Source organism: Mobula hypostoma, chromosome 26 (genome assembly GCF_963921235.1).
Source record: "Mobula hypostoma chromosome 26, sMobHyp1.1, whole genome shotgun sequence".
In the NCBI taxonomy this organism is placed as follows: Eukaryota; Metazoa; Chordata; class Chondrichthyes; order Myliobatiformes; family Myliobatidae; genus Mobula; species Mobula hypostoma.
In genome coordinates this window covers 25,833,041-25,856,632 of record NC_086122.1, presented here as the reverse complement: position 1 = coordinate 25,856,632, position 23,592 = coordinate 25,833,041, and the positions used below count along the sequence as shown (strand labels likewise).

Below are 23,592 nucleotides of genomic sequence, written 5' to 3'. Positions count from 1 at the left end.
TTTAACTGGCGAAATGGAGTCAAACGTCAGCTTGCACCCCATCCCGCAGCCTGCCCGCGCTCGCCAGCTCTGCCTTCCGGAGACTGCGGAGTGCAGGGACACCCGAACGATCTCCAAATGGCAAATCACAGGCTCCGAACGTAAAAGACACAAAAGAAATGAAATGTATGGTTTTATGATCTATCCAGATGTCGACCGAAGGAGCATTTTACGCAGGTGCCATCTTGACTCTCTTACAGAAGTATATAAAATTATGACTATAGATAGGGTAAATGCATGCAGGCTTTCCCCCCTCAGGACAAGAACCAGAGGTCATAGATTTAGGGAGAAAGGTAAAATATTCAAGGGGAAGCTGCAGGGAAACTTCTTCACTCAGTGTGGAACGAGTGTGAAATGAGCTGCAGCAAAAGTGGTAGATGAGGGTTAATTGTAATATTTAAGGGAAGGTTGGAGAAGTCTGGATAAAGAAACATAGAAAACCTACAGCACAATACAGGCCCTTTGGCCCACAAAGCTGTACCAAACATGTCCTTACCTTAGAAATTACCTGGGTTACCCATAGCCCTCCATTTTTTTTTAAGCTCCATGTACCCATCCAGGAGTCTCTTAAGAGACCCTGTCGTATCCACCTCCACCACCATCGCTGGCAGCCCATTCCACACACTCACCACTCTCTGCGTAAAAAACTTACCCTTGGCATCTCCTCTGTACCTACTTCCAAGCACCTTAAAACCATGCCCTCTCCTGTTAGCCATTTCAGCCCTAGGAAAAAGCCTCCGACTATCCACACGATCAAAGCCTCTCATCATCTTATACACCTCTATCAGGTCACCTCTCATCCTCCGTCGCTCCAAGGAGAAAAGGCTGAGTTCACTCAACCTATTCTCATAAGGCATGCTCCCCAATTCAGGCAACATCCTTGTAAATCTCCTCTGCACCCTTTCTATGGTTTCCACATCCTTCCTGTAGTGAGGCGACCAGAATTGAGCACAGTACTCCAAGTGGGGTCTGACCAGGATCCTATAGAGCTGCAACATTACCTCTTGGCTCTTAAACTCAATCCCACGATTGATGAAGGCCAATGCACCGTATGCTTTCTTAACCAGAGTCAACCTGCGCAGCAGCTTTGAGAGTCCTATGGACTCAGACCCCAAGATCCTTCTGATCCTTCCACACTGCCAAGACTACATGGATGAGAGGGGTTTGGAGGGATATAATTCAGGTGCAGGTAGATGGGCAGTAGATCAAGTTAGCCTGAACTAGATGGGCCAAAGGGCATATTTCTGCACTGTGTTACTCCATAATTCTGTCTTAGGCTGGCTCCAGATATGATGAACAACAAGGATACACATCAACAGACAGGAGGATTTATTTCCTTTTTTACTTCCTCGCTTTACATTCTGCTTCATCGCAACATTGCATATTTTAGTTAACAGATCCAGTCATTTGAAACAACTGTAGTGCAGTTATTTTAATCAGATGCATTTCATTAAAAAAAAATTGTCAGTGGCCAACATTACCCAAACAATTTGCAGTGTGAGGACTGTTGGCTTGAAGAAGTGACAGATCACACATTCAATTAACACAAATCACATTTTAGTTCTTCCACAAAACCATGGTTGTATTGTCTTGCAATTTCCAAAATACAGAAGTATACAGGAAAAGTTCTAACTCATATGTTACCAGGAAAAACCATGAACGAATTCATATCATGTCAATATTAACATCAGCTGTACAGTAACCATTCATTCACCTGATACTTAAAGGACATGAATATTTTCTTGGACACAAGGCTATCCAATCTAATCAATTAAGGCATATGAAAAGAATAGCATAAAAAAAAAGTGGTGAAGAAAACCTGATAGCAAGTTATATGAAATACAGAGGTTGATGAATCATTTCATTCATTGTCAGTATATTTTTGGACTGTGTGTTAGTGATGCAAGAGTTACAATAGTCACTCTTTATATCAAAGTTCAATATCTCTGACATCAGTTAAGCCACTTTGGCACCCAAAAAGCATTATGCATCTAATGGACAATTAAAAATGTTTGCCCCCAAATCACAGACGTGATAAAATTGATTTGACACCATGATGAACTTTCTCCAAGGTGTATAACTATTAAGACAGTTTTTCTTATATTTATAATTTACAAAAAAATATAGCTTTGAACTGCTCTTATGGCCCAAATAATTACATCTAGAGTCAAAAATCCACTTGTAATAAGTGGATTTTATTGGGGGCTTGGAGGGTTTTGCGGTGGAGGAGAAAAAGGAAAAGCAGGTAGGACAAAGACTCATGTTAATAATTCAAAATTAGGCATCATACTTTAATAGAAAATAATCTATTTTTTGACTGGGAAAGTCAATATGCCAGCTACTTGTACTTGTTTGCAAATAGATGTTTTAACATTTACAAATCAAAAGCAGCAACTGCAAGCTCCTATTTAAACAGCCAATGTTATTTGCTTTTTGAATCTTCTGTTCACCACACCTTTGATGGTTTACAACATTGCGCCTGTACACCAATCCGTTGCACTGAACGTTTTTGAATCCCAGAAATACTTTCATCCTGGTCTTTCTTTCTTCACTGCACGCTCAAGCTTTAGAAGCCAGGTTTTAAGCGATGAAGTGCGTTTGGGGAGTGATGAGGTCAATTTTGTGATCCGTAGGATTAGCAGACGCTTCATATGTGCAAAGTGTCACTTCATGTCTGTGGCCCTGTTAAAAGAGTAAATTTATGCTGCATAATTAATATTTCAGGTCAAATAAGGACTTCACATTAAGACAATGCTTCTGGAACGAATTACAATTTATAAATTAACATTCCTGATTATTTTTCAGTGGAGCTGAGTATGTATTTCAGATGACAACAGTCTGTGTTTGGTTCTTATGCACCTAATTTAGCAAGATGGTGGTCCTGAACTTGTGCTTGACAATGCAAACAGATTCAGAAGGACACTTAGGCGTTTTGGACCCAGAGATAAAATAAACATTTGAGAGAAAAGGTCCAAGCAATAAGGTTGGAGATAATCAGGAATAGGGATAACATTTGTCTCTAGCCAAGTTTCTGGTATTTGGAATAGAATCATAACATGTAAATGAAATGCACCTTTCATATTAAGGAGATACACATTACAAAATTCAAGAGAACTGCAGTAAAATTACTTTACATCATTCCATATTGACAGCAGTCAAGTTCCACACCATTTTGGCAAAAGTACGTAAGTTTTTTGTCATTGTTCTCAATCACTTCACACTGAGATCATTATTTGCTGTAAAATATTACTCCAAGCAAAGCAAGTTCATACCAGAAAACTGTCTATTTCAATGTGTGATTAGACTCACCTCTGACCACTCTCCTCGCAAACCGATATAATAAATCTTTGAAATCTCAGCACCAAAATTCTTGGCAATATGAATGGAAAGGTGATTAACACTGGAGAAACGAGCCACCCTAAAAAAAACAAACAAAAAAAAATACCTTATAGTTATTTAAAAAGGGAGAAATTGATTTAATCAATTACTGGAATCAATACCACTTTAAAGCTTTACACTTGTAATATAATGTTGAATATCACTGGGTGGAAGTCCTTATGGACAGTGATCATTTGACTGTCCGGTGAGATACAAGTACTTTTAAACATGACCATTGATAAAATGCATGTAGCTTATGGATATACAGGCTCTACACTGGGTAGCTGGATTAATTCTTTAGCTACATTAACTATTGGCAGCAACCTTGAATTTGCTATTAGTGCATTAGATGGCTTACAAATTTATTTCTTTGTTGTTGTCGCATCTTGATTGGGATTATCTAGCTGAATTTCATCTTTGCATGCAAGGACATTTCAGAATCAGATTTAATATCACCGGCATTTGTCGTGGCAGCAGTACTTTGCAATATATAATAATAAAAACTATGAATTAGTAGTGCAAAAAGAAAAATTAAAAGTAGTGAGGTAGTGTTCATGGGTTCAATGTCCATACAGAAATTGGAGAAAGAGGAAAAGAAGCTGTTACTGTATCATTGAGTGTGTGTCTTCAGGCTCCTGTACCTCCTTCCTGTTGGTAGCAACAAGAAGAGGGCATGTCCTGGGTGATGGGGTCCTTAATGATTGAAGTTGCCTTTTTGAGGCATTGCTCCTTAAAGGTGTCCTGGATGCTGGGGAGATTAGTGCCCACGATGGAGCTGAGCGTACAAACTTTTGCAGCTTATTTTGATCCTCTGCAGTAGGCATCCCCCCCCCTGCCCTATACCAGATGGTGATACAGCCAGTCTGAATGCTCTCCACGGTTTTGAACATCTGTTCCAAAGTAATTCTGAATCAGCGTAGTGTTTTAATTTGTTGTTTTTTTTTTAAAAGACCATGTGTAATAAAAATACTTCTAAATTACCAAAGTGTTTCACATTACAGGTGAAGATCAATTTACCAATTTTACATTTTAACACAACAAAAAAAAAACAGACATACTTTGTGGTATATTCCAGTTCTCCTGTGACATCTCTGTTCATCTTGAACACTTGATCAGGTTCTCTGCCTGTGTCATCAAACGACATATGTGGGATGTTCTTATAACTAATTGGAAAACAAAAAAAATTATTAGCATCCATACGATTTAAACGGGAAGGCTCTAACTGAAGGTGAAGTACACAACTACAACACATTCAACCTTCTTTCTAGTGAGAATCTCCTTCTTCAGCACTCCCACAACCCAAATTCACCACTGTGTCACCGTGCAGACCCAAGTACACCCCCTCCCCATAGATCATTCCCAACCAGATGAATATGGTTGTGGTTCCTGGAGAATATCCACTGTCACAACACCAGTGATGGTTATTAAACGTGCTTTCTCAGATGATAATAAACTAAGCGAAGAGAGTTCAAGATAAAATGGGCATGATCCATTGACTAATGTGGACATGACACCACATAATTGACTACTCATGAAGATGAAAGATTTACGAAGGGATATTGTTGAATACAATTTTCAAATATGGCATGGGTGTTTATCATCCTTCGTTGCCTGAATTAATATTCTAAAAGCATAATGATAACTTGTCACAGTACCTACTAAAAATCTCTCCCCTCTGGATCACTGGTCTATATATTTATGGTTTAGAGTCAACATAGCTTAACCATCATTTTTACATTTTAAAATAAAATGACACAGCTAAGAATATTTTAGATTTCAAACAAACTATCAGCAATTTAAGAATACTTTTATAATTCTCTATGAACGATTCAGTGATTAATCGCTGAAGGAAAATGCACACAGTTCTCTCTGAACTGACTGCCTGTTTAAAAGAAACATCTAATCTAATATAAATATTAAAAGCCAACACCAGGGCTTTTATAGATTGATTTTTAATATTAAGCACCTTGAGAAAATTGAAATATTGTGGCACTTACAGTCTCATTTCTGACGGATGTGTATCGTCATTTTCACCCATCACAATTACTCCTTTAAGTTTTACGTTACCTGTGAAACTGAATCAAAATAATTTATGCTGACTTTGAAAATAGCTCATTTCACCCACATTCTAGTGTGTGTATGTAATCCATAAGTCTCTGCTGGCAAACATGCACACTTAAAAGAAGGTTTGGATCTAATATAATCACAATAGTATGCGTTCAACTGTATATCCACTAGACTCCACTCTAACCTATAGGAAATTCCTTCATGAATGAACCTTCAACAATTTTCCAGAGATCTTCCCCACTTGAAGTGTCAGTCTAATTTGACCTTTTCTTTCCTCTGTTGTCCCACATTGTAAAGTGTTTCAAGACGACTTTTGATATGAGGTAGACTCATATTTACACATACAGTACCTATCAAAAGTATTCATCCTGCACCCCCCCCCACGAAGTGTTCATGTTTTATTGTTTTACAACATTGAATCACAGTGGATTTAACTTGGCTTTTTTGACAATAAAATATAAAAACTTCTGGGGGGGGGGACTTTTTTTATTGGCACTTTTTGATATGCATGAAGAAGTAAAATAATACTCTCTGCATTAAAGGTTTAAAGATGAGCTTTATTTGTACACATGTACATCAAAACATGGCAGTGAAATGCAGTCCAACACAGTCCACATGTGTTGCCATGCTTCCAGCGCCAACATAGTGTACCCACAACCACGTGCCTTCGGAATGTGAGAGAAAACTGCTACGGTCCTGTCATACACTCCAACAGTACCATCATTAAAATACTGGACAAACTAAAATAAGTTTGCTAATTGAATTCGCACCAAAAGGGTCATTGCATACTATAATGTGACTGGCTGACAAACGTGAGCACAGTGACTTCATGAGGCAAACTTCTGAGTTGTGATGTATTTTTGTAATTAAGGGAAAATATTTTTCCCTTGGCCCAAGTGTGCTATAGTGGAAGGTACTAATGTAATCAGCTGTAAAGTTCCACACCTACATAAATACAGTTCTGCCTGTCCCAGTTCCACATTATAGGAAAATCATTGGACCTTGAGAGAAGGAAGAAATCAGATTCACAAACCTGCAGCTTTGAATGTGGAATATACATCATGATATGAAATACTGGATCTCTTTACTTTAAAATTAATTGGTGGCAGAGGTTTAATACCTCAAGTTACGCCAAGAAACAATGCTTCATTTACTTGCAGATAACTCATTACATGCAACACAATCAGGCCACTCAACACAGATTTGGTAATGTGTTATTTCTAAATGAAGATAGCGCAACAATGCTTAGAAGGGGATGAGTTTTATAACACTTACGGTATATTAAACAACAGTTCTTCATCATCATCACTTTCCACGTACTGCAACAGAGAAGTTTCAAAATGCATCAAACAATGAAAAGATTTCCTTTTATTCAGCTATGCTCCAAGATAGCAAGTTATATTTCTCTTGTCCTAATATTGTAGTTCTATTCAATCAGCCACTGCAGTGGTTACAAAAGTGCTCAAAAAAGTTCTATAAAAGTTTTGCATTGCAATAATAGGTTTACCTTTCAATTACACCAAGATACTCAAACATAAATCCTACTTTTTAATTTAAATTACTTTTCACCCCAGAGGTCCAAGTTTCATTCGGAAATACAGCTGCAATTTGCCATTGTCTCACAATCCCACTCCTTTGACCGTGTCAGCTCACCTAGTCTTGTTACGCTCACCATTACCAGAGCAGAGGAGGGTCAATTGCTCCCCACTCACAACCTCTTCATTCTGTAAATACAACTCTCTCTTCACCTAGCCCCATAACTAGTGCTTACTCCAATTCACTTTTATTCACACTTTTTAAAAGATAGAAGAGTCTTTTGACTAGAAATTTTATTTCTCTACCAACAAATGAGGCCTGACCCGCAGGGTATTTCCAGCATTTCCTATATTTAGTTGAGACTTTCGTTATCTGCAGTTTTTGCTTTGATTTGGCCCTGCTTTCACAGTGGCATTTCTGTAACAAGCAATCTGCTCAGCTTTTCCTCTCCTCCACTTCTGAAGTTGCAGCACCTTTCCGATACGAATGGAGTTACAGTCCTAAGATGGAACAGCATAGGATTGAGCCCTCTGGCATAGTATACCACCCCTATCCGCACAGAATACCGCCAGCAGCGCTTATCATCAAGGATCCCCACCGTCCAAACTATGCCATCTTTTCCTAGTTACCATCAGGCAGAAGGTACAAAAGCCTTAAACCTCACATCAACAGGTTCAAGAGTAGCTACTTCCCTTCAACCATTCAGTTTTGAACCAAATAGCAAAACCCTAATCACTACAGTTAATGAACACTTTGACCACTTTGCACTAAAAGTCTTTTCATGTGTGTGCTTTGTCTTTTTTCTGGTCCAATTCTTTTCTTGTAAATACTGTATACAATGTTTTTTTTCTAATGAATGCTGCGTATATAAATACTATGTGGTTGTGGTGCTGCTGTTGTTTCACCTGTGCATACATGTACTTGCTCATACAATAAACTTGACCTTCACTGACTATGATGCCAATTTGGACTAATCCTGTCTGCCTGCACATGGTCCATATATTGGTACTGGTGTGACAGTAATAAACTATCATGTACTGAGATAGTGAAAAGCTTGCCTTACATACTGTTCATTCAGATCAGGTCAAACACAGTAGTGCTCTGCAGAAGAAAGACTATATTGGTTCCCTAGTACAATAAGTTGGAATATTGGCCTCACACTATACTTCGTTGTGATCTTGCACTTTGCCTGCACTTCCTCTGTAGCTGTTCCTACAGAGGACATTGTGAGGCCAAGAGTCCAGCTTAACAGTCTTATTACAGCAGCTGTCCTTAAGCCTGGTGGTATGTGCTCCCAGGCTCTTGTATCTTCGCCCCAATTGGAGAAGGGAGAAGAGAGAACGTTTAGGGTAGATGGGGTCTTTGACTATACTGGCTGCTTTACTAAGGCAGTGAGAAATCGAGACAGAGTCCATAGAGGGGAGGCTGATTTTCATGAAGTCCTGAGCTGTGCCACAACTCAGAATCAGGTTTAATATCACCGGCATGTGTCATGAAATTTGTTGTTATGTGGCACTACTTTGCCATGCATATCAAGAAACTAAATTACAGTAAATATATATTTTAAAAGATATAATAAATAGTGCAAAAATAAAGGAAATGTAATGAAGTAGCGTTCATGGATTCAGTGTCCATCCAGTAATCTGATGGCAGAGGGGAAGGAGCTGTTCCTGAATCATAGAGTGTGTGCCTTCAGGCTCCTGTACCTCCTTCCTGATGGTAACAATGAGAAGAGGGCATGTGCTGGGTGATGGAGGTCCTTAATGATGGATGCCAGCTTTTTGAGCCAAGTGCCCATGATGGAGATGACCAAGTTTACAACTGTGCAGCTTATTTTGATCCTGTGCAGTAGCCCCTCAAGACCAGACAGTGATGTGACCAGTTAGAAGGATTTCTAAGGTACATCTGTAGGAATTTGAGTGGGTCTTTGGTGACATACCAAATCTCCTCAAACTCCTAATGAAACATAGCTGCTGTCGTGCCTTCTTTGTAACTGGGCCCAGGATAGATCCTCAGAGATACTGACACACAGCAACTTGAAACTGCTCACCCTTTCCACTACTGATCCCTTGAAGAGGACTGGTGTGTGTGTCCTCCTCTTGCCCTTTCTGAAGTCTACAATCAATCCTTCAGTCTTATTGACACCGAGTGCAAAATTGTTGCTATGACAATACTAAACAATCTGATCTATCTCAACCCTGTACGCCTTCTCGTCACCATCTGAAATTCTGCCAACAATAGTTGTGTTGCCAGATGGCATTTGAACTGTGCCTAGCCACACAGTCGTGGGTGTAGAGAGTAGAGCAGTGGGCTAAGCACACATCCTCGAGGTGCACCAGTGTTGGTTATCAGTGAAGTGGAGATGTTATTTCCAATCCACACAGACTCTGGCCTTCTGGTGAGGAAGTCGATGATCCAGCTGCAGAGGGAGGAACAGAGGCCCAGGTTTTGGAGCTTTTTAAATCAGAACTGTAGGACTGATTGTGTTAAACACTGAGCTATAGTCGATAAACAGCAGCTTGACATAAGTAGTAGTATTGTCCGGGTGATCCAAGACTGCGTGAAGAGCCGATGCGATCACGTCGGCTGTAGACCTATTGTAGTGATAGGCAAACTGCAGTGGGTCCAGGTCTTTGTTTAGGCTGCAGTTGATTCGAGCCACAATCAACCTCTCAAAGCATTTCATCACTGTAGATGTGAGTGCTACTGGACAACAGCCATTGGGAAGCTCAACCTGCTCCTTTTGGGCACCGTACAATTGTTGCACTGTTGAAGCAGGTGGGAACTTCTGACTGTTGCGATTAGAGACTGAAAATGCCTTTGAACACACCTGCCAGTTGGTTGTCACAGGTTTTCAGAGCTCTACCAGGTGTACGATTGGGGCCTGTCGCCTTACAAGGGTTCATGCTCTTGAAAGACGCTCTGACGTCAGCCTCCGAGACAAAGGTCACTGTGTCACCAGATGCTGCAGGGATCCTCAGAGCTGTAGTTTTATTCTCCCTTTCAAAGTACGCATAAAAGGCTTTGGGCTCATCTGGGAGTGAAGCATCACTGCCATTCACTATATTAGGTTATGCTTTGTAGGAAGTATTGGCCTGCAAACTCTGCCAGAGTTGGCCTGCATCCAACCCCAATCAGGATTGTTCTTTTGCTCCGAAATAGCCCTCCATAAGTCATACCTGGACTTCTTGTATAGTCCTAGATCCCCAGACTTGAATGTCACAGATCTAGCCATCAGCAGATGACAAAACTCCTGGTTCATCCACAGCTTTTGATTCGGGTGTGTTCTCATAGGTACACACACTCATCCACACAAGTTTTAATGACGTCAGTGACAACTGTGGCACATTCATTCAGATTTGAAGATGAATCGTTGAATACTGCTCAGTCCACTGACTCAAAGCAGTCCCGTAAGGACTCCTGCGCCTCTTTATCCATACCTTCTTGGTCCTCTCTACTGGTGCTGCGGTCTTCAGTCTCTGCCTACACTCAGGGAGCAGAAGTACAGCCAGGTGATCAGACTTTTCAGAGCGCGGGCGTGGGACGACACAGTAAGCTTTCTTTTTTTTTAATATAATTTTTAAATATAATTTTTATTGAGTTTTCAAAAAGAATACATGAAAAGATAATATCTACCTTCCCCCCCCCAATAAAGTCCTACCTAAAAAAGAAAAGAAGGAAAAAAAGAAGAACCACCTGGGTATTGGAAGGTTTACACATGCTCCATGGAATTCAAAATAAATTTGGTATAATTATTCGTTACTTTCCCCAAGGGACCAAGATCTTTATCGGAGCACTTAAATATGCCATCCTATCTTTTGTAAATAAGGGCGCCAAATATTCAAAAATGTTACATATTTATCTCTTAAATTATAAGTAATTTTTTTGAGTGGAATAGAACCTAGCCATTTCATTATTCCAACGATTCATACTTAAATACGAATCAGATTTCCAAGTAACTGCTATAGTCTTCTTAGCTACTGCCACTGCAATTTTTATAAATTCTTTCTGATATTTATTCAATTTAAGTTTCGGCTTTATCCCTTCAATATCACCTAATAGAAATAATACAGGGTTATGTGGAAGTTGAGTTCCAGTAATTTGTTCCAATAAGACTCTTAAATTTATCCAAAAGGGTTAAATTTTAAAACAAGACCAAGTAGAATGTAAGAAAGTACCAATTTCTTGATTACACTGAAAGCATTTATCGGATAGATTTGAATTTAATCTATTTATTTTTTGTGGTGTAATATATAATTGGTGTAAAAAATTATATTGTACTAATCTAAGTCGAACATTTATTGTATTTGTCATACTGTCAAGAGAGTCTTGACCAATTTGCTTCATCAATATTAATATTCAGATCTGTTTCCCATTTTTGTTTTGACTTATGGATTCCTCGTTTAATTATCTATTTTTGAATCAAATTATACATACAAGAAATAAATTTTTTAATTTTCCCTTATTGAATTAAAGTTTCAATTTCATTAGGTTTTGGCAAAAACATTGTTTGAGCCAGCTTACCTTTTAAGTAAGCCCTTAATTGAAGGTAACAAAAGAAAGTGTTATTTGATATTTTATATTTATCCTTTAGTTGTTCAAATGACATCAATATACCTCGTTCATAACAATCTCCTATAAATTTAATCCCTTTTTGGTACCAATTATATAAAAGTTGATTGTCCATTGTAAAAGGAATAAGTCTGTTTTGGAGCAAAGGTCTCCTTGCTAATAAAGATTTCTGTATTTCATTATCAACATTTATCTTATTCCATAGATCAATCAAATGTATTAATATAGGAGATTCTTTCTTTTCCCGTATCCATTTAGATTCCCATTTATATATAAAATCTTCAGGTCTATTTTCTCCTATCTTGTCTAATTCTATTTTAATCCATGCTGGTTTTTGATCATTGAAGAAAGATGCAATAAATCTAAGTTGATTTGCTTTATAATAATTCTTAAAGTTTGGAAGTTGTAACCCTCCTAACTCAAATTTCCATGTCAATTTTTCCAATGATATTCTTGACATTTTACCTTTCCAAAGAAATTTTCTCACACATTTATTTACTTTCGAAAAAATTTCTGTGGCAATTGTATTGGTAATGTTTGAAACAAATACTGTAATCTAGGAAATATGTTCATTTTTACAACATTGACTCTACCTACTAATGTTATTGGTAATATCATCCATTTGTCAAGATCTTCTTGAATTTTTTTCAATAGTGGTAAATAATTAAATTTATATAAATTCTTTACATCATTATCAAGTCTTATACCTAAATACTTTATACCATTTACCGGCCATCTAAATTGGGTTGCTAACCGACATTGACTATAGTCTCCTTTAGTAAGAGGTAAAATTTCACTTTTATCCCAATTTATTTTATAACCTGATACCTTCCCATATTCATCCAATCTAGAAGATAATTTATGTAACGAATGTTGTGGGTTTGTTAAGTAAATCAAAACATCATCGGCAAAATGATTAATTTTATATTCCTCCTGATTAACTCTAAAACCCATAATATCTGGATCAATTCTGATTAGTTCTGCTAATGGCTCTATCGCTAGTACAAATAGAGCAGGTGATAATGGACAACCTTGTCTAGTTGACCTTTTTAACTGGAATGGTGTTGAAATTTGAGAGTTTGTCACTACTTTAGCCTTAGGGTTAGAATTTAAAATTTTAATCCAATTTATAAAAGATGTTCCTAACCCATAGTTTTCTAATACTTTAAATAAAAAATCCCATTCTAATCTATCAAATGCTTCTTCTGCATCCAAGGCTACTACTATACTCTTCTCGTCCATTTTTTGTGCCAAATGAATTATACTGAGTAGCCGAGTTACATTATCTGCCAATTGTCCATTTTTAATAAATCCTGTTTGATCCATTTGTATTAATTTTGGTAAGATTTAGAGAATCTATTCGATAAAATTTTTGCTATTATTTTATAATCAGTATTCAATAAAGAAATAGGCCTGTATGATGTTGGTTTCATAGGGTCTCTGCCTTTTTTTGGCAATACTATTACAATCACTGTTGAAAAAGATTCTGGGAGTTTGTGTTTTTTCTGCTTGACGTATTAACTCCATAAAGAGAGGAAATAATAAATCTTTAAACTTTTTATAAAATTCAGGTGGAAAACCATCTTCTCCTGGAGATTTATTACTTTGAAGTGATCCTAAAGCTTCTTCAACTTCTTTTGATGTAAAAGGCATATCTAATCCCTTCTGTTCTTCCGAGTTCAATTTTGGAAGAGTTACTTGTGATAAAAACCTTTCTATCTCATTAACATCATTTTGTGATTCTGATTGATATAATTCAGAATAGAAACTTTTAAAGGTTTCATGTATTTCAAGAGTTTTATAAGATATTTTATTTGCACTTGTTCTAATTGCATTTATTGTTTTGGAAGCTTGTTCTGTTTTCAACTGCCAGGCAAGAATTTTTTGTGCTCTCTCACCTAACTCATAATACCTTTGCTTAGTTCTTATAATTGCTTTTTCCATTCTATATGTCTGAAACGTATTATATTGTAACTTCTTATTGACAAGTTGCTTTCGTTTTTCTTCCGACATATATCTTTGAGATTCTTTTTCTAATTTTGTAATCTTTTTTTCCAATTGATCTAGTTCTACCATATATTCTTTCTTAATTTTAGACGTATAACTTATTATCTGGCCCCTCAGATATGCTTTCATCGCATCCCATAATATAAATTTATCATCCACTGAATGAAAATTTGTATCCAAAAAAAATTGGATCTGCTTTTTCATAAAGTCACAAAAATCTTGACGTTTTAATAATGTTGAATTAAATCTCCATCTATAAGCCACTTCTTCCTTATCAGTCATTATTATTGTCATTAATAAAGGAGAATGATCTGACAATATTCTTGCTTTATATTCCATATTTTTCACTCTGTGTTGAATATATTAATAATAGGAAAAAAATCTATCCTTGAGTAAGTTTTATGTCTATGAGAATAGAACGAATAGTCTCTTAGGATTGATTCTTCTCCATATATCAATCAAATTTAAATCTTTCATCAATGATAAAGTTAGATTTACTACCTTCGATTTTATAATAACCTTAGTTGATCTATCTAAGATTGGGTCTAAGCAAAAATTAAAGTCTCCTCCAATTAATATTTTTTCATGTGCATCCACCAAATTCAAAAAAGCTTCTTGTATGAATTTTGCATCATTTTCATTTGGTGCATAAATATTCATAAATGACCATAATTCAGAGAAAAGTTGACAAAGTATAATCACATATCTTCCCGCAGAATCGGTTATTACATTTTGTATTCTAATTGGTAATGTTTTATTGATCAAAATTGCTACTCCCCTCGCTTTTGAATTAAATGAAGCCGCAACAACACTACCCACCCAATCTCTCTTTAGTTTCTGATGTTCTGTTTCTGTTAAATGCGTTTCCTGTAAAAAGGCTAAATCTATCTTCATTTTCTTAATATGTGTTAAGATTCTTTTTCTTTTCACTGGTCCATTAAGCCCAATAACATTAAAACTCAAAAAATTCAATAAATTGGTCATTATTCTTAACAAAGTTACTTCAATCTAAAACATTACTTATCTTCTCAACTCTCATAGTTCCTTGGGGAATCTCTTTGAACTTCACCATGTTGCTATGTATTCCCCTCCCAACCCTCCAGGCAAAAAGAAAAAAAAAGATAGAAAAGATACAAAAAAAGATAAAACGAAATACCCCCCCACTAATGTTGTGAATGAAAAGATACACAACACTACCCCCCTCCATTTTGCGGGTCGTGGCTAAAGCCACGCTTGCACACATGATTAGCGTAGCAATTGGTCAGTGCTTCTTCCAGCTCCACCGCAACAAAAAAAAATTATATATATATATATATATATATATAAACAAAATTAATGTTACTATTCCCAACCAGTATTCTTCAAATTTTAATCTTTCTTCCCTCCCCTCGTATAATTAATAATATATTTATATATTCATCCACCCAAAAATCCAACAAGTCCATTCTTGACCCAGTCTTCATCTTCAATCTATCTCGCTCCCCTGGATTTGTTCTTGTATCTGGTGAATATTCAGAGAATCTCGCACAAACTGCTCCGCTTTCTGGTAGTCATCAAAACATCTTTTTTCTCCACCAGGCAAAAAAATCTTCAAGGTTGCAGGATAATGCAATATAAATTGATAACCGTGATCCCATAGGATTTTTTTCACTGGATTAAATTTCTTCCTTCTCTTCAAAAGTTCATAACTTATGTAAGGATAGAAAAAACTTTGCTCCCTTGAATCATCAATGGCCCTTTTCTATTCTTGGCAGCTTGGGCAGCTGCCTGTAGAATCCTTTCCTTGTCATGAAATCTTAAGAATTTTATTAAAATCGATCATGGATATTGGTCATCTTGTGGTTTTGGTCTTAGAGCTCTATGTGCCCGCTCAATTTCAATTGATCGAACCTCCTCTTTCATTTGCAAAACTTCCGGGACAGTAAGCTTTCTTGAAAGTAGTATAAACAGTGGTCCAGTGCATTGGTTCCTCTGGTTATACAAATGATATGCTGATGATAATTATTCAGGGACTTTTTCCAAGAGGGCCTGGTTAAAATTCCCCAAAATGTTGGGGAAAGCATCAGGGTGAACTGTTTCATGCCTGTTGATTATGTTGCCCAGTTCTACAGCCTGTTTGATATGAGCCCAAGATGGAATATAAACCGCTACCAAGATGATGGCTGAAAGTTCCTGTGGCAGATAAGGTGGATGGCATTTGATCGATAGATGTTCCAGGTCGGGTGAGCAGGACTGAGACAGAACCACCACGTTTGTGCCGATGAGGAGTTAATCATACAGCGTACTCCACCTCCTCTGCCTTTGAATGACTCAGCAGTCCCATCTCGGCGGTGATTCATGAAGCCAGCGAGCTGTAACGCCGCGTCTGGAATGGCGGGGGATAACCAAGATTCCGTGAAACAAAAAACACAACAGTCTCTGCAGTCACAAGCAGAGCAGTTGCCATAACAAGCTTCTACGCATCCAGACAGGATGCTTTCTATGGTGCATCAATAATAATTGGTAACAGTCTACGGGGACGTGCAATATTTCTTTAGTTTTCAGAGGCACTGGTGAGCTTTCTTGGCTGTGACATCAATGTGGCTTTAATCAGGACAGGCTATTAACGATATTCTCTCCTAGGAACTTGAAGCTCTCGTACTGTACCATACATTCTTTCTGAATGCACAACAGCATGGTACTGCAACTCAATGTCAGTACAACCAAGGAATTGACTGTGGTCTTCAGAAAGGGGAATTCAAGTTAAGGCACACCAGTTAAGGGATCAGAAGTGGAAAGGGTGAGCAGTTTTAAGTTCAAGGGTGTCAACATCACTGAGGATCTAGTCTGGGCCGAGCATATTTTGCAACCACAAGGAAAGCATGCCAGTGGCTATATTTCACGAGGAGTTTGAGGACATTTGGTATGTCTCCAAAGACACATGCAAATTTCAATAGGTGTACTGTGGAGAGCATCCCAACTGGTTGCATCACTGTGTAGTACTGAAGGGCCACTACACAGGATTGGAAAAAGCTGCAAAAAGGTGGTATCCATCATTAAGGGCCCCTATCCCGCAGGACATGCTGTATTTTCATTGCTGCCATCAAGGAGGTGCTTGAAGACACACACTCAACATTTCAGGAACAGCTTCTTCCCCTTCCCCATCAGGTTTCTGAATGGACAATATGCCCATGAACACTACCCCAGTATTTCTTTCTCTCTCTTTTTGCACTGCTCATTTAATTTTTTTTTAAACGTACTGCAATATACAGCTGGCACCAACAACAGATTTCACGACCAGTGATATTAAACCCGATTCTGATTCTACTCTGCACATGACCGTAGGAAACGGCAGAGTTGTGGACATAGCTCAGCCCGTCACAGGAATCTATGGACTCCATCTATTCTTCTCACTACATCATTAAAGCAAGCAGCATAATTAAAGACCCCACCCACCCCGGATTTTCCGTCTTCTCCCATCGAGTTGGAAGTTATAAACCACCAGGTTCAAGGGCAGCTTCTATCCCAGACTCTTAAACGAACCTCTTGTACGTTAAGATGGACTCGTGGCCTCACAATTTACCTCGTTATAATCTTACACTTCATTTAGCTGCACTGCAGGTTTTTTGGTAGCTTTTACACTCTATTCTGCGTTGGTTTACCTCACGCTCGCTCATTACACTGCGCCGTGATTTGATCCACAGAAACTGTATGCAAGATGGTCACTGTATCTAAATCATATGTTTTAGAAGTGACAATAATAAATCGATACCAATACTTGTAGGTGGAGATGACGCAGAATGAGCGTAGAGGGAGTAGAGTAACAGGTTGAGGACGCAACCTTGCGAAGTAAATCCATTTCTTACTTGCTCTTCCATCTCAAGACCTCTTAAACATTGTTAACATGTCTGCCTATATTGCCCCCCCCCCCCCCGCCAGCAGTAGATTCGCGGGAACTCCCGCTCTTATTGTGTCGCCGGTCTTCAACTTCTCCCCTCTCACCTTCAATCTACGCCCTCCAGAATCTGACGTCTCCCAACCTGGGAAAAAGAGCCCCGTCTACCCTATCTACTGGATTACCCCTTATATTTTATCTGATCACCTCGTTACTGGTCTCCCGGGCTCTACACAAATAAACTAGTTTAATTTTGCCAGCTCTACTCGAAAGACCTTAATTTTATTCCTGGTCTTCTACTGATAAAACACAATTAGCATCAAATGGGATCTCGTTCTCAGCCCCAGCATGAACGAATGGCTTTCTAGCGCCTGCTAACGCTGTTCCCAGTTGTACCTTAGTGCGGTCCTGCCTCTCCTCCCAGGGCTTGAACACCAGTTTGCCAGAGCCCTCACTAGACTCGTTCAGACACTCCAACCTCTCGAGATCGATTTTCTTGAAGAGACCGTACTCCATCCCTCTCTCGGCGGGATCGTGCTGCCCCTCGCACTGGCACTGCCCGGGGCCATGCCTGTGGCCAGACATCTTCCTTCGCCCGAGCCTGTTGTTATGCCGCAAACCGTGTTCGCCCGACTGTCGCGCAAAGGACCGGGCGGCCCTGATCACGTGAGGAAGCCAGCTGGGTCACGTGATGGCCCACACCACGTGACAGAGCATTGGCGTGATCGCCTCCCTGTCTGTATAGGGGAACGGGATTGTTATCTGAAAGTGCCCGATTCTGTCCGAAATTCTGCAACGGCGACAATGATAGGAGATACTTTGAGACAAAACGTAAAAGATTATATTCCCCCGAAATCCTCTGCAAAGAGGCGCCGAACCAAATAATTAACGATGAAACAAAAGTTAACAAATAAACTTCAAAGTTGCTGGTGAACGCAGCAGGCCAAGCAGCATCTATAGGAAGAGGTACAGTCGACGTTCCGGGCCGAGACCCTTCGTCAGAATAAAGGGAAAAAGAGATAGTAAGAGATTTGAAAGTGGGAGGGGGAGGGGAAGATCCGAAATGATAGGAGAAGACGGGAGGGGGAGGGATGGAGCTAAGAGCTGGAAAGTTGATTGGCAAAAGGGATACCAGGCTGGAGACGGGAGAGGTTCATGGGACGGGAAGCCTGGGGAGAAAAAAAGGGGAGGGGAGCCCAGGGGATGGGCAAGAAGTTATAGTGAGAGGGACAGAGGGAGAAAAAGGAGAAAGAAAGAGATAAATAAATAAATATATATAAATATATAGATAGATAAATAGACAGACAAATAAATAGATAGATAAATAAATAAATAAATAACGGAAGGAAGGAAGGCAGGGAGGGAGGGAGGGAGGGAGGGAGGGAGGGATGGGGTACGAAGGGGGGGTGGGGCATTAACCGAAGTTGGAGAAGTCAATGTTCATGCCATCAGGTTGGAGGCTACCCAGACGGAATATAAGGTGTTGTTCCTACAACCTGAGTGTGGCTTCATCTTGACAGTAGAGGAGGCTATGGATAAGACATATCAGAATGGGAATGGGATGTGGAATTAAAATGTGTGGCCACTGGGAGATCTTGCTTCCTCTGGTGGACAGAGCGTAGGTGTTCAGCGAAACAGTCTCCCAGTCTGCGTCGGGTCTCGCCAACATATAGAAGGCCGCATCGGGAGCACCAGACGCAGCATATCACACCAGCCGACTCACAGGTGAAGTGTCGCCTCACCTGTTAGGACTGTCTGCGGCCCTGAATGGTGGTGAGGGAGGAAGTGTAAGGGCAGGTGTAGCACTTGTTCCGCTTACAAGGATAAGTGTCGGGAGGGAGATCGGTGGGGAGGGATGGGGGACGAATGGACGAGGGAGTCGCGTAGGGAGCGATCCCTGTGGAAAGCGGGGAGGGGGGTGGGGGGAGAGGGAAAGATGTGCTTAGTGGTGGGATCCTTTTGGAGGTGGCGGAAGTTATGTTGAATTATACGTTGGACCCGGAGGCTGGTGGGCTGGTGGGTGAGGACAAGGGGAACCCTATTCCTAGTGGGGTGGCGGGAGGATGGAGTGAGAGCAGATGTGCGTGAAATGGGGGAGATGCGTTTGAGAGCACAGTTGATGATGGAGGCTCGTGTTTGTATTTTTAAAAGTTTATTTGTGTTGCTTTGGATTTCTGGCATCTGCAGGCTTTCTCGCGTTTATGGTTAACTTATAATTCGGCTTTCCGTTTTCTTTTTGGCGGGTCTTCGCTGTCTCTTCAGCCTAATGCTATTGGAAAAATCATGTTCGCTCTTTATCAATCCTTACAGGTTTGAATGAGCCACGCAGAAAGGCGGCGCTGGACGTACTCAGCGGGTTAAACAGCTGCTATGGGGTGGGGTGGGGAGAGTCAGGTCCAGACGCTTCATCTGCTCAAACAACTTTAAAAAATGCACATTGCGCAAGACAAAAAATGAAATGTAGCTATTGTAGTCACAAATACGAGGAAATCTGCAGATGCTGAAAATCCAGGCAACACACAAAATGTTGGAGGAACGCAGCAGGCCGGGCAGTATCTATCTGGAAAAAGTAAACAGTCGACGTTTCAGGCTGAGACTCTTCATCAGGATGCTTTTAAATAACTTAGATATTTGGAATTAAGGATAGACAAGATCGATGTTGTTAATCGGAAAAATCTAATTAGCTTTCTGTTCACTCATATCGCAGTTATCAAAAACTATACTATGTTGATTCATTTTTAATCGTTTAATTTGAAACACGGTTAAATGCAAAATTAATCACTAATTTTTAATCGATGCACAACACTTTAAAGATGCATTGTTTCAGATGTGACAAACACTGCATTGGCGGAAAACACACACACAGATGTATGTATTGATATTTTTAATTCAATATGTACATGTACAAATAATTACAATTAAAAAAGTGACACTTAAATCAACTCTTTCACAGCAGTTCATTTATAAAATATAACTGTTTTAAGTTCATTCTCATTATACAATTTGCTGGCAAGGCTGTATCTTTTGCCCAACCCGGTTTCCCTGAGACAATACTGAGACATAATGTATGCCCATTATCTCACATACATAATGCAGCAGCAGTTTGATGCAGGAGGGTGGCTTGATAAATCACATCAAAGGCAGATTAACATCAACCTGTTAATACAGAACTGCAGTCACTAACCAATCAGGTGAGAACAACAAATTTCCTTCCCTAAAATAATTATTTTAATTTTGAGAATTATATATACATATTTATTAATAATAGACAACAATAAGAAATTGACTTCAATATTTGAGAAGTTTACCAATATAACATTAAGTCTACACAATACATCCATAATGCAAAATTAACCACATTCTATACAAAAGATGATTCCGATGACCATATTACAGCATCATAGAAGGTACTGGGACATCTATGGCCTAACTTTTTAAGGCAGAAACACTGGATTGGCATGGGCTGAAATTTAATTGACAGTAAAAACGTAGTAGTAAACTGGAAAATGGCCATTCAAAAATCCTGCAAATTAAAGAATGCTTTTTCTGCAAGGCTGTTAATTGAATTAACTAATACAAAATAATTTCTACTCCAAGTTTAAAAAATGCTGCATAGAAAGCTTAGTCAAAAACTTTTAAGTTTATCCTCAATTTTTATATCCTTCAGCATATTATGCAGGGTTTAGAATTTTTAAACTTTTTAAACAAGCCGGCTATTTTTATGTCATGAACCAATACCATTAAAAGCAAGGGGTCTGTGGACTCCAGGTTGGGAACCTCCGATTTAGATAAACTTGCAATACAAAAGAGTAACTTGAGATACAAAAAAAACACTAGGCATTAATAGGGGAATATATGGAACTACAAACAGCTGCAATTCCTAGATGATATCTTCATGAACTAATATGGAAAAAAAGAAAATTTTTTCCCAAAATCTAGCTCAAGATTAAACATATAAAAATGTGCTTGGGATTATAGTTAATTAACAGCACATCTTCGATACCAATCTACTGAAAGCTATTGTCATATTACTTCCCCAAAACATTTCAATTCTCTTTAACAGTGTACAATCGAAGAAAGAACCTCAAAAAGAATGAAAGTTCCCTTGTTTCCTGCTTCATAGTAATTGTGGGTTTTACTGTAAACTCGAAGAGATTCTGCAGATGCTAGAAATCCAGAGCAACACACACAGAATGCTGGAGGAACCCAGCAGGTCAGGTGGCATTTATGGAAATGAATGAACAGTCAATGTTTCAGGTTGAAACCCTTTATCAGGACTGAGAACTAATCCTGATAAAGGGCCTTGGCCCGAATCATTGACTGTTTATTCATTTCCCTAGACATTGCCTGACCTGCTGAGTTCCTCGCATTTTGATGTGTTAATGTGGGTTTAAAGTCCCTTTCTGCCATGATTATGCAAGTGTTTATGTATTTTGAAGTGCATGTCAGCATTCAGAGGGTAAACAGGCAGTTGGCAGGTGTCTCATTTGCTTTTTGCTTTCAAATGAGATTCAAACTTAGTAACAGAAATTACAATGGCATAGCCTTTTTAGCCTTGGGGACAGCTGGACACACGTGCCCTGGAATACTGGAATATTATTATGGTGTTCATTCATCCAGCTTGTGAGTTATCATTTACTGATCATAACTTGCACGATGCCTGAGCGACTTTGGAGCTGGTTTTCCTCTTCAGAGCATTACAGATGAACGCACCAGCTTCCATCAACTTCTGCAAATCCACCCCCTAAAAAAAAAGGCCAAGAAAGAGTTTGGTTGAGTCAAGGTTTAACATATTTTTCATCCAGAAAGACTGTTGACTTCTATTTTTGCAGTAGTGATATGACAATCATACAACAATCATAGCAACCAATCAACATCCGCAATAACACAGGAAGTGCCAGCAGTAGGAACATCTTGGGGATACCTAACCCTGATTACACCACACTTTTCAAATGTCATTAATCAAATTATTCCAGCTTCGTAACAATACATTTAAATTTCATTAAATGGAACCAACTGGAAGCCATTCATTTTACTTAAGAAAAATTAGATAGTGGTAAAATGGTATCATATTGTGCTGATGTACAGAGGATGGACACTTGGCTGTCATATGGAGGTTTAATGGAAATACAATACAAAAAGATTTTGCTTTGACTCCCATCACGTATATAATCAATCATACAAACTTGAGTAATTTAACTTCTGTGCTCATTACAACTAGAAAAATACAGGATTTTTTGGGTTTTTTGCCACAAAGATTCATCATTAACTAACCATTATACAGAAAGTTCTGTTCAAATCTGAAGTTAATTACCTGGTTTTTCCTGCTTGGTGCTACTCGAACTGATTAACTTTTTGTGAGTTTACAATCCGTTAAAATTACTGCTGTGGTTCTTTTTGTCTCATCTGTAAACTAACAAATTCTTTCCAAAACTTAAAATGCAAGGTAGCATGAAGGCAGCAATTGCTTCCCATTAAATTTAACCAGATAGTCATAAGCACTTATTAGAGAGCATCCTCAGTCAAACTTCAAGCTAGCTCCAACATTTGGCACTACGTATCAATAATTATTGCATTGAATAAAAATTGCAGTACTGAATACTACAACTACAGACATAAAGAGTACAGGACTTGGTTAAAAAAAAGTATAAGAGATATAAAAGTTAATACAAACCTCATCCTCCAATGCGGTGTAATACCAGTAAGGAATAAAATTGCATATGCAACTAATCAGGTAGAAGCAAAAGGATAAACAAAAGAGAATCTGCTTATGCTGAACATTTGGAGCAACACACACAAAATGTTAAAGGAACTCAGTAAGTCAGACAGCACTTATAAAAATGAATAAACAATCGACATGTTGGGCCGAGACCCTTCATCAGCACTGGATAGGAAGGGGGAAGAAGCAAAAGGAGCTAGTGATCGATCGGTGGAATGAAAGGTGGATTGCTGGGAACTGATTTGCGGGACATGTTGCCCAGGGTCTTGTGTTGTTTTTTGCGTGACTATGTTATTTTTTGCTCACTATTTTGAATATGTGCTGTGTACGTTCTGCAGCTTGGCCCCAGAGGAATGCTGTTTCGTTCGGCTGTATCCATGTACAGTTGAATGGTAACTAA

The 23,592-nt window shown here is 38.8% G+C and overlaps 2 protein-coding genes across 3 annotated transcripts in view; both read right to left on the bottom strand.

The window, feature by feature from the left end:
• Positions 1-1,355: 1,355 nt before the first annotated feature.
• pithd1 (PITH (C-terminal proteasome-interacting domain of thioredoxin-like) domain containing 1) lies at positions 1,356-18,197 on the bottom strand. The gene is made up of 6 exons (XM_063033947.1): positions 17,870-18,197; positions 6,760-6,803; positions 5,415-5,492; positions 4,476-4,580; positions 3,349-3,457; positions 1,356-2,721 (listed from the first exon to the last, which is right to left on the bottom strand). The coding sequence occupies exons 1-6, from the start codon at positions 18,056-18,058 to the stop codon at positions 2,620-2,622; spliced, it is 627 nt and encodes a 208-aa protein (XP_062890017.1). The 5' UTR covers positions 18,059-18,197; the 3' UTR covers positions 1,356-2,619.
• A 2,145-nt stretch (positions 18,198-20,342) lies between these two features.
• The window catches only part of hmgcl (3-hydroxy-3-methylglutaryl-CoA lyase), a 40,616-nt gene continuing 37,366 nt past the window's right edge, over positions 20,343-23,592 (bottom strand). For both annotated transcript variants that reach the window (XM_063033946.1, XM_063033945.1), the window contains exon 9: positions 20,343-22,217. In XM_063033946.1, coding sequence (XP_062890016.1) covers positions 22,116-22,217 — 102 coding nt within the window. In that variant the 3' untranslated portion in view covers positions 20,343-22,115. The remainder of the gene's footprint in view (positions 22,218-23,592) is intronic.